Here is a 10,826-nt window from a genome sequence, read left to right as displayed (position 1 = left end):
GTGAGCGTCACAGAAGTCCCGGAAAATTTGTGCTGTGATTGGCCAGTATTATTGGCGATGTAGCCTCGATACCCAGGCTTTCATTTCGTCTGCGCGAAAAATGAAAGCCTGGAGGAACGCATTGACCGGTCTAGAAGTGGGTGTCAACGCTTCCGGGTGGGTGTCGCTCCAAATTATGTGACGTAGCGCTTCACTAGGTGGGAGAGGAGTGGCCAGGGCTGACGGACAGATCGGTGAGATCCAATCAGGGCGTGCGCAAATCTCAGCCGCGACCCACCCCTATAGACCAGAAACTTAACACTAGCCTTCTGAGGTGTGCATCGGCCTTTTGCTAAAACATAATGTGGGGGTAACCAGTGGTCTGTGTGTGTGTTACAGGGGACAGGATCATGAGACAGTGTGTGAACCAGTGGTCTGTGTGTGTATTACAGGGGACAGGATAGTGGAGGTGGACGGCATCAGGTTCCACAGCTTCTCCTACCTGCAGGCAGTGGAGTGTCTGACCAGGACAGGAGAGGTACACGACGCACACACACACCCACACACACACACACACACACACACACACACACACACACACACGAGATATATACTGTACTGCCTCCTGCTGTCGGCTGCTTGCTACTGTACCTACACATTAGTCTCATATATAAGGCTGCAGTCAGTCACACATTCAAACCACAGGTTGCCAGTTCGAACCCGGACTCTCCCAGAGTTAGTGTCAAAGTGTCCTTGAGCAAGACACTGAACCCCTAATTGCTCCTGATGAGCAGGTTGGTGCCTTGCATGGTTTCCGCCGCCATCGGTGTGTGAATGGGTGAATGTAATGCACAATCTATGTAAAGCGCCTTGGATAAAGGCACCATTTACCATTTATAGATATAGGGTCGTCATATTAACAGAAGCCATTTCTTTTATACCTCGGAAGATTGGAGTGGCGGATAATTGGGAATTCAATTCAAAGTTTTCAGCCGTTAATGGGAGCTATTAAACTGTACGAGAGAGATTAATAATTCAGAAATGCAATCAGTATAACTGAGCATGCTGTAGCCAAAAATAAATATTGTAATTACTCTGTCCTCTTCACCCCTTCCATTTCCCCTCTTCTCCTCTCCCTTTATGATGAATTGAACGCACGGGATAATGGTTTCCATGTTGAACAATATAATGTCCATATATCTTCCAAACAGAAACAGCTGATCTACAACGTCAAGTCTTCATGACACGTTTTATTGTAAGCTTGTACATCAGCTATTTCCAGGGACGTGCAGAGAGTGTCAGAGAGGCAGGAGCTAAAATATCGTAAGAGGGCACTTTTGCAACACTTTGTGAGCTTATATATTTTCACTATTTTTGCCCAAAAGTGCCTGACTATTTTCGGTGCGCAACCCAGCAGCACTCCTTATCTAGTGGAGATGCAACCCAGCAGCACTCCTTATCTAGTGGAGATGCAACCCAGCAGCACTCCTTATCTAGTGGAGATGCAACCCAGCAGCACTCCTTATCTAGTGGAGATGCAACCCAGCAGCACTCCTTATCTAGTGGAGATGCGGAGATACGACATGGATTTAGAAACAATTTAGTTCAACGCAAAATACTACGTTCAAGTTCAGGAGAAAAAGGTTATTCTCCTGAATGCTGCCTTCCAGTATCTGCCATGGAAAGGAGTGGCATTTTGCATTAAATGCTGCATTCGTGGTCTGGAGAGGGCAGTTGTTCTACAGATGGGCAGGAACCCAGCATCGTGTCGTGCTTTAGCTATTGAAAAAATAGCAGATCTACAAGCTCGTAGACATTTTTAGAATCTGATCTCAGGTCAGAATGAAAACTGTCAGGATGTATAGAAGACATTTTTAGAATCTGATCTCAGAGCAGAATGAAAACTGTCAGGATGTATAGAAGACATTTTTAGAATCTGATCTCAGGTCAGAATGAAAACTGTCAGGATGTATAGAAGACATTTTTAGAATCTGATCTCAGAGCAGAATGAAAACTGTAAGGATGTATAGAAGACATTTTTAGAATCTGATCTCAGGTCAGAATGAAAACTGTCAGGATGTATAGAAGAATTTTTTAGAATCTGATCTCAGGTCAGAATGGAAAACTGTCAGGATGTATAGAAGACATTTTTAGAATCTGATCTCAGGTCAGAATGAAAACTGTGAGGATGTATAGAAGACATTTTTAGAATCTGATCTCAGGTCAGAATGAAAACTGTAAGGATGTATAGAAGACATTTTTAGAATCTGATCTCAGGTCAGAATGGGTTAAAGGGGCAGGGGCTGAAGCCCCCTTTGATGTCTATGTGTGCACGTCCCTGTTGACAGCCCTATACTCTCTCTCTCTCTCTCTCTCTCTCTCTCTCTCTCTCTCTCTCTCTCTCTCTCTCTCTCTCTCTCTCTCTCTCTCTCTCTCTCTCTCTCTCTCTCTCTCTCTCTCTCTCTCTCTCTCCATCCCCCCCCCCCCCCCACCAGGCGGTGACGTTGGTTCTGGAGCGTGGCGGGCCGGGTGCCCCCAGGGTCCTAGTGAGTCCGGACGCGGGCAGCAGTCTGTCTCCTCACAGCATCAGTCCGGACGTCTGCCCCATCAGGAACAACAGCTGTCCCGCCATCATGACCACCCCGTACACCGTGTCCCGCCGCCCGCGAGACTACTGCTTCGTCACCGACGGTAGGGGGCGCTGTTGTGTCGACTCGTTATACTTCATGCGCAAAGCAGAGCAGAGCGCGCAATTGCTGCCGTATAGGTCGGTGGCGGCGCTCGACCAATCAGGGAACAATCCTGGTCACTAAACTGCCTCCCCCTGGCCAGCCGGGGCGCCTGATGGAGGGGAAAGGAACTGGTCGTCCAACCGGGGGTTAAACTCCACCCTGTCAGGTGAAAAGAAGCAGCTTGGACTCCTCATGCATAGAAGGAAGCATGAGGTCAGTCCGCTGCCCGCCCCCCCCCCAGGTTGGCAGAGGAAGTGTAGCGCCCAGGATTACGTTAGATAATTGACACTGGGTGAAAAAATGGGATTAAAAAATTGTGGGATACACATTTAAGAAAAAGAAGCAGATTTGCAAAGCTCGAAAAGTAGCAGATTTGTAGCATATTTGGTAAAGTAGCAGATTTGTAGCATATTTGGTAAAGTAGCAGATTTGTAGCATATTTGGTAAAGTAGCAGATTTGTAGCATATTTGTAGCATATTTTCCAGCTCAAAATGTGGCGCGAAGAGACACATTTGAGCTCCTTAGATCTGATACTTTTGCCGTTTTAGAATTTGAATGCTGAAATGTAACAGTTTTGGACATAATTATGAGGTTTCCACCCTTTGTTCATTTTATTTATTTTTTATTCAACTTATTCAACTTTCAGCATGATCACAGGTTTTAAAAGACGGGTGCCATTAGAAAAACACTGAATTATTTTGCCGATCACAAATATAAAACTTCAAATCTAAAATGCAATAGCCTATATCTAAAAATCCAAACGGTGTAAAACTCAAATCTAAAATCCACTATCATTTAAAAGTCCGCACATACAGTATGGGATTGGTGATGTTCTGTATGGTCTCTGTACCCGACAGAGACCATGTGTTTAATGTGATACATGTTGTGTCGCTGTTTAATTGTTGTACAACGAGCTCACTGACGTTATCAAGCACTCCTTATCAAACACACGGAAAAAGCCAGAAAAATATAAAGGGGAAAGGAAAGGAAAGGTACTATGTTTACCCTGCAGGGTAACTGGACTAAGGAAAGGAAAGGTACTATGTTTACCTGCAGGGTAACTGGACTAAGGAAAGGAAAGGTACTATGTTTACCCTGCAGGGTAACTGGACTAAGGAAAGGAAAGGTACTATGTTTACCTGCAGGGTAACTGGACTAAGGAAAGGAAAGGTACTATGTTTACCCTGCAGGGTAACTGGACTAAGGAAAGGAAAGGTACTATGTTTACCCTGCAGGGTAACTGGACTAAGGAAAGGAAAGGTACTATGTTTACCCTGCAGGGTAACTGGACTAAGGAAAGGAAAGGTACTATGTTTACCCTGCAGGGTAACTGGACTAAGGAAAGGAAAGGTACTATGTTTACCCTGCAGGGTAACTGGACTAAGGAAAGGAAAGGTACTATGTTTACCCTGCAGGGTAACTGGACTAAGGAAAGGAAAGGTACTATGTTTACCCAGGGTAACTGGACTAAGGAAAGGAAAGGTACTATGTTTACCCTGCAGGGTAACTGGACTAAGGAAAGGAAAGGTACTATGTTTACCCAGCAGGGTAACTGGACTAAGCTCAAGAACTTGTTTACAGCCAGGCCCTGCTCATAGAACATTTCATGGTAGGGGTTCAATGCCTTGTCAAAGGGCACTTCAGCGGTGGTCATTTTAACGTGCCGGTCCGGGTTTACGAACCGTTCAGCCACCGCTGCCCCATGTAAAGACAAAATGTAAAGACCCTGTCGAGGTGAACCTTCACACACTTCTCTCCCCCTCCTCCTCATCCTCCTCCTCATCCTCCTCCTCCTCAGTGATCTGGTGACCCTGCACTCCTTCTCACCCAGACCCCTGACCCCCACCTCGCCCTTCTTATGAGGCCCGGCCCCTCCCTCTCTGCTGCGTCCTCTCTCTCTCTCTCTCTCTCTCTCTCTCTCACTCTCTCTCTCTCTATCCACTCTCTCCTGTACAATACTTTTGTTGAGGTTGTATTGTTGCAATGTGTTCTCTCTCGTAAAGTTGTAAATCGGATTGTTGTCTCTCCTTTAAGAGTGATGATGCAACAATGTTGGATTGATTGGGGTTGTTTATATATTTCTTGCAGGCCTCAATCAGCTTCATTAGTACCATTGATTACCTCTAATAGGCCTACTGTCTACTTATAGCCCACATGGAGAACCTGCGTTCAGGGTTGATGCCGCCTTGAGGAACCAAACGTCTTCTCTCTGCGCCGCTTTTTTTCATCATGTCACTTCTTGCACCATGGTATTACTGTGATAAAACTACTAGTAACTGGTGTACTGACCATGGTATTACTGTAATTAACTGACCAGCCAACTGGCCTGACCTGAACCCCACAGAGAATCTATAGGTTGTATTGTCAAGAGGAAGGTGTGAGACATAAGACTGAACAATACAAATTAATTTACCTCCATGCCACGCCCCATTGATGAAATAATTTGTTCAAAGGTAGCCCAGACCAAGTATTAACAGCAATATATTACTTTTTAGATGGTTGACATTTCTCGTTTAAAAAAAAACATTTTTTCAGAGGTCTCATAAAATATTCTAATTTGTTGAGATAGGATTTTCTTTTTTTCATGAGCTGTAGGGCCTATGCCATAATCATCAAGATTAAAACAAAAGAAAGGTTTTAAATACTTCACTTTATACACAATACATTGAGAATAGGCCTATATGAAAGTTTCACTTGTTGAGTTATATTACGGAAGCGTAATGAATTCCCGGGTGTCTTTTCTCCTCTCCCAGACAACACTCTGGAGTAATGAATAATAGTAATAGTAATAGTAATAGTAATAGTAATGAATTCCCTGGTGTCTCTCTCCTCTCCCAGACAACACGCTGGAGGTCACCCTGAGGAAGAACTCCAGCGGTCTGGGCTTCAGCTTCGTGATGTGTGAGCTGGAGCCGGGAGTAGGAAGCATCACCAGCACCGGCCAAGGTTACACAACAGTTTGAGATTTTTACATGCTAGTTAGGTTTTACATACTTTTTTTCAGTTATAGTTTTAGTTAATTTTTAGAGCGGGTTTGCTAGTTATTTTTATTGTTTTTTTATTTATGTTGTGACAATGCTTAGATTTAGTTTAGTGTTTATTAGTTGTAGTCAGGGACAAATTAGGGGCCCTTCAGGTACTAGGTTTGACGCCCTGAAAAGGGCTCCTGGGGCCTTCATTGGCCATTGATTTTGTTAAATTTAGGTCAAAAAGATGATAAAAACACGGAAAAACACAAAACAATTGCACGCACGCGCGCTATGGGGGCCCTGCAAAAATTACTGGCCCAGGGGCCCTCGTGTGGATTAATCCGTCCCTGGTTGTAGTGTTAGTTTTAGTTGTTTTTTTCCTGTCCCTTTTCAATCCTGCACCTGACCAATAAATCAGGTGCATTGACAAAAACTAAAACTCAGGGCATTTTGTCTATCATTTCAGTTACTTTTCAGTTAGTTTTGTAAACACACACACAATACAGTTTCAATTAGTTATCGTTTTTCAGGAACTAGTGGAGAAGAGATCATTTTTTATGTTTGGTTTGCGCTCTGAAAATAGCCTAAACGATGCGTTGTGAGCTTGTAGATTATGCTATATTTTCAACCAAGTGTAAAATCATCCTTTACGACGCCATCAAGGCCCGCAAAATGCATTGTTGTCGACAAGAAACAACTGCCGATGTCCAGACTGATCAGACTGATCTTTAGTCGACTAAAACTAGACTTAAAGGACCACTTCACCACTTTTCAACCTATATATGAAGATAGGTTGAAAAGTGGTGAAGTGGTCCTTTAACACTAAAACATTTCGGATGACTTAAAATATGACTAACACTAAATAAAGTTTTATTCTGTATGGCTAAGAAAAATCTAAATTTGCTGCCCAAATCCATCACAGCTGCCAGTCTAGTGATGGTCAAGACGCTGTTCCCAGGCCAGCCGGCCCACCAGAGCAGACGCATCCGAGAGGGAGACGTCATACTGGCTGTGAACGGCCAGCCGCTGAAGGCTCTGCCCTACCCGGTAAAAAACACACTCCATTCATACATACAGCATGCTGGCTTTTAGTAAAACACTCATACGCTCCCTTCTAACCACAAGGACACTGAGCCGCTGCAATAACCATTCAATAGATCACTGCATTCATGTAAAGCTCCTGCGTGAGCTCATCAAGTTACAGGTTGGTGAGGTTTTGATGCTGGTTATAGAGATGTTGACAGTTCTCTTCTCATCCACTAGAGGGTGCAACAGCTGTTCAGGACTTCACCGCCGGAAGTTCGACTGGCCCTGTGTCGGCCTGCTCCAGGTACACACACGCACACGCACAGTCGCACACGCACACGCACACACACTCACACTCACACACACACACACACACACACACACACACACACACACACACACACAGGCGCATACATTTACATTCGAGGGTCGCCGGTCCTCTCGAACGGAACAGTTTAACGTCATGCCCAGGACTGGGGACCGGTACCACGGGTCACAGAGAAGGATGAGGGCACTGCGTCAGCCACCCAGAACTATAGAGGCAAGTAAATTGACTCCTATGGGAGTCAACCCGGGGCAAAGCCAGGAGGGGAAAGAAGACTCTTATGGGAGTCAACCCGGGGCAAAGCCAGGAGGAGAAAGAAGCGCACCACCTACTGTATGTACTGTAGATGTACAGCTTGGCTGACAGACAGTCACAACACTGCAGAGCTCAAGAACCTGGAAATTGTGGAGGGCAGCGATACAGGAATCCCGAGTTGGTGTTGGCTAGACTTCACTCTCACAGTAACAACAATGGTCCATTTGGTTCCAAACTACGAGTAAGACACGCAAACGCGGGAAGCGAACGCAGATCGTAAATTGCAATAACAATTAGAACCATGACTCAGACTCAGACATAAGGAGTCCCCTCATGTCACCATGACTCACAAATCACTCAGCTCCATATATGGGCACAAAAGGGGCCAGGTCCACAACAAACAAATCACTCAGCTCCATATATGGGCACAAAAGGGGCCAGGTCCACAACAAACAAATCACTCAGCTCCATATATGGGCACAAAAGGGCCAGGTCCACATATACAGTAAGCGATGCAACACACTCCATATTTGGACGTATAGCGGGACAGACACACACACAGACAGACATGATCTGCTAGGTCTCATAGTAAGTGCTCACTGCGTTCGCAATCATTTAGCTGGGGAACTCACTCAAGGACCCCTTAGTGAGTAGTGTACGGGCAAGGGGTGGTGGTGTTGGAACGTATATCCTCATGGTGTTAAATTCCCCTCGATCCCCCAGGCATTCTCAGTGAAAATAAACACAAACAACCAAACTTCTAGCATTAATAAATTTGAGGATCTCCCAAATAAAACACCATTATCCACCTGGATGTACGTTGTTACCGTTCCTTATTACTACCGATGGAAAACCCCTTTAATGAGAGGCTGACGCCGCAGTCCAACGGTTCCCAAGTCCATCGTTTTCGGACGGAGGTAGCTACATACAAGTACAGGCTTTCCAAGGAAAAGAGAGCATGACATGTATTAAGTAAGCTCTGCTATTCCATCTCCATTTCCAATCCGTTTGCTAAAGTTACAGTTAAGGTGGTTGCACACTGGACGCGTTTCTCGGACAACCGACCTTTAAAACAAAGTCCTTCTCTAAACAAAAGTGTATGTGATTTTTAACCCAGGTCACCTTATAGCTTTAAACCACTTTAACCATCATTTGAAACTTGAAGCTGTTTTCGTCTTGGTTTTATAGTCAAGGAAAACAACACTGCTCACACACACACAACAAACTTACTTTTCTCTTTCCGCGTCCAGGAGTCCTTCCTCCCATCCAGCAGTTTACGTCGGGCACATGAGCGACGACACAGCGGACACGTGGACTAGTTCCAGGAGCACATGGGTACTTCCTGTCGAAGCAGGAAGTGGAACTGCTGGCAACCCCGGTGTGTGTGCGGGGAGGGGGGTCCGGGACCACCATGGGGGGTCCATGCCAGCCAGCCCAGAGGTCCTGCATGCTGCTCGGGTCAACCTCCATCACTGCAACGACAACGTATGTATGCAATTTTAGTTTAGTTTAGTTTATTCGCACAATAAAAACAGTACAAAAAGGCAACATCAATAAAAGAGAAGTGTGTGCAGGTGAGAAAAGAAACCCAGGGAGGGCTTATATGTGGTTCCCACCAAAGTTAATATACAAATAGTAATATACAAATAGTAAGACAAAGTACAACAAGAAATACATTATTTACACTTGTGAAGTGTGTGTGTGTGTGTGTGTGTGTGTGTGTGTGTGTGTGTGTGTGTGTGTGTGTGTTGTGTGTGCGTGTGCGTGTGTGTGTGTGTGTGTGTGTGTGTGTGTGTGTGTGTGTGTGTGTTGTGTGTGCGTGTGTGTGTGTGTGTGTGTGTGTGTGTGTGTGTGTGTGTGTGTGTGTGTGTGTGTGTGTGTGTGTGTCCGAATATGTCTGAGTATGCACAATAAGGCTACATTACGTTAGAATCAATTGGAGAGGGTAACTTCAAGAGGCTGGCCCTCAATCTATGTTTAAAGTTACAGAGTGAAGATGAGGAGTTGGCAATAAGTATGTGTGAATTCCAGAGTAAAGAACCTCTGACTTTAATGGAGAACTGGCTAAGAGTGGTACGGCTGAAGGGAGGATGAATAATGACAACGCCATGACATTTACATAGTATGTTACATACATACTGCAGAGATTAAAATAGGGTGCATTCTGCATCCAAAAACGCAGTGTATAGTTAAGGGACGCAATAAAACAACGACCTCTGCATCCACGGGATGCACTACTGTACTACTGTACTGTTTTTATTCTAGTTTATTTTGCTAGCTTTAGTAATAATAATCCTTTCTAATTCTGTTTTCTACATGAATATAACCACATTATAATCATATGAAATGAAATGGGAGTTAAATGCTGCAATTTGTAAAAATGGCAAAACTAAATCTGCTATTTATTTATAACTGGAAAAAAAAATAGATTTAGAATCGGCCTCAGTCCTAAACTTGAGTTGCGTTTCTCTCTGTTCTCCAGACAGCCGGAGGTGGGAGCAGGTGTGGAGAGACTCCAAGTTCAGGAGTTTAAAGAGAGCTGAGAACAAGATTCCCAACGGGAGTTTAAAGAACGAGACTCCAACGGGAGTTTAAAGAAGGAGACTCCAACGGGAGTTTAAAGAACGAGACTCCAACGGGAGTTTAAAGAACGAGACTCCAACGGGAGTTTAAAGAACGAGACTCCCAACGGGAGTTTAAAGAAGGAGACTCCAACGGGAGTTTAAAGAACGAGACTCCAACGGGAGTTTAAAGAAGGAGACTCCAACGGGAGTTTAAAGAACGAGACTCCAACGGGAGTTTAAAGAACGAGACTCCAACGGGAGTTTAAAGAACGAGACTCCCAACGGGAGTTTAAAGAAGGAGACTCCAACGGGAGTTTAAAGAACGAGACTCCAACGGGAGTTTAAAGAGCGAGACTCCAACGGGAGTTTAAAGAACGAGACTCCAACGGTAGTTTAAAGAGCGAGACTCCAACGGGAGTTTAAAGAGCGAGACTCCATCGGTAGTTTAAAGAACGAGACTCCAACGGTAGTTTAAGGACAGCATGTCATGAAGAAGGATGCCGGTTTAGAAAACACAAACCCCAAAGCCCCTCGTGGGGTTGCATACTGAAAATAGCAGATTTACAAGCTCACAACACGTCGCACTGCAATGCGTTGTGAGCTTGTAGATCGGCTATTTTCAGCCATTAGGACGGCATCAAGGACCGCCAGAATAAATGTGAGTCGACTAAATCAACACTTAAACATTCCGGGGTGACTAAAACACAGCAAACTAAACAATAGAATATAGAGTGCAAAAAAGAGCTGCTATGGAGCTTATACAAATATTAAAAAGACATTAAAAAAGTAAAAAGCTGCATTGTCCGAGCGGAGCACAAGACGATGTAGCCGTACGTGGCGCCATCTTGGGTGTTTTGAATAGAAAAGACCCTATAGGTCCTTCACAGTATCATTGCATACAGTATAATGGTGCTCAATCCATACTTCAACTGATCAGTCATTGGATATTAACCATATAACTGAATTCATTATTGG

General features: G+C 44.6%; 1 protein-coding gene across 1 annotated transcript in view; it reads left to right on the top strand.

Annotated features, from left to right (window-relative positions):
- Positions 1 to 9,882, top strand: part of frmpd2 (FERM and PDZ domain containing 2) — a gene marked incomplete at both ends in the record, with an annotated part of 39,931 nt that extends 30,049 nt beyond the window's left edge. Inside the window, 6 exon segments of the mRNA XM_080789295.1 lie at positions 432 to 517; positions 2,475 to 2,670; positions 5,551 to 5,658; positions 6,604 to 6,728; positions 6,945 to 7,011; positions 9,770 to 9,882. Of these exon segments, the coding sequence (XP_080645421.1) occupies positions 432 to 517; positions 2,475 to 2,670; positions 5,551 to 5,658; positions 6,604 to 6,728; positions 6,945 to 7,011; positions 9,770 to 9,882 (695 nt within the window).
- Between the last annotated feature and the right edge of the window lie 944 nt (positions 9,883 to 10,826).

The sequence above is a fragment of the Protomyctophum bolini genome (genome assembly GCF_963924005.1).
Source record: "Protomyctophum bolini genome assembly, chromosome: 18".
Classification (NCBI taxonomy): Eukaryota; Metazoa; Chordata; class Actinopteri; order Myctophiformes; family Myctophidae; genus Protomyctophum; species Protomyctophum bolini.
Note: the sequence above shows the minus strand (reverse complement) of the source record. Positions and strands in the feature narration are given on the sequence as shown.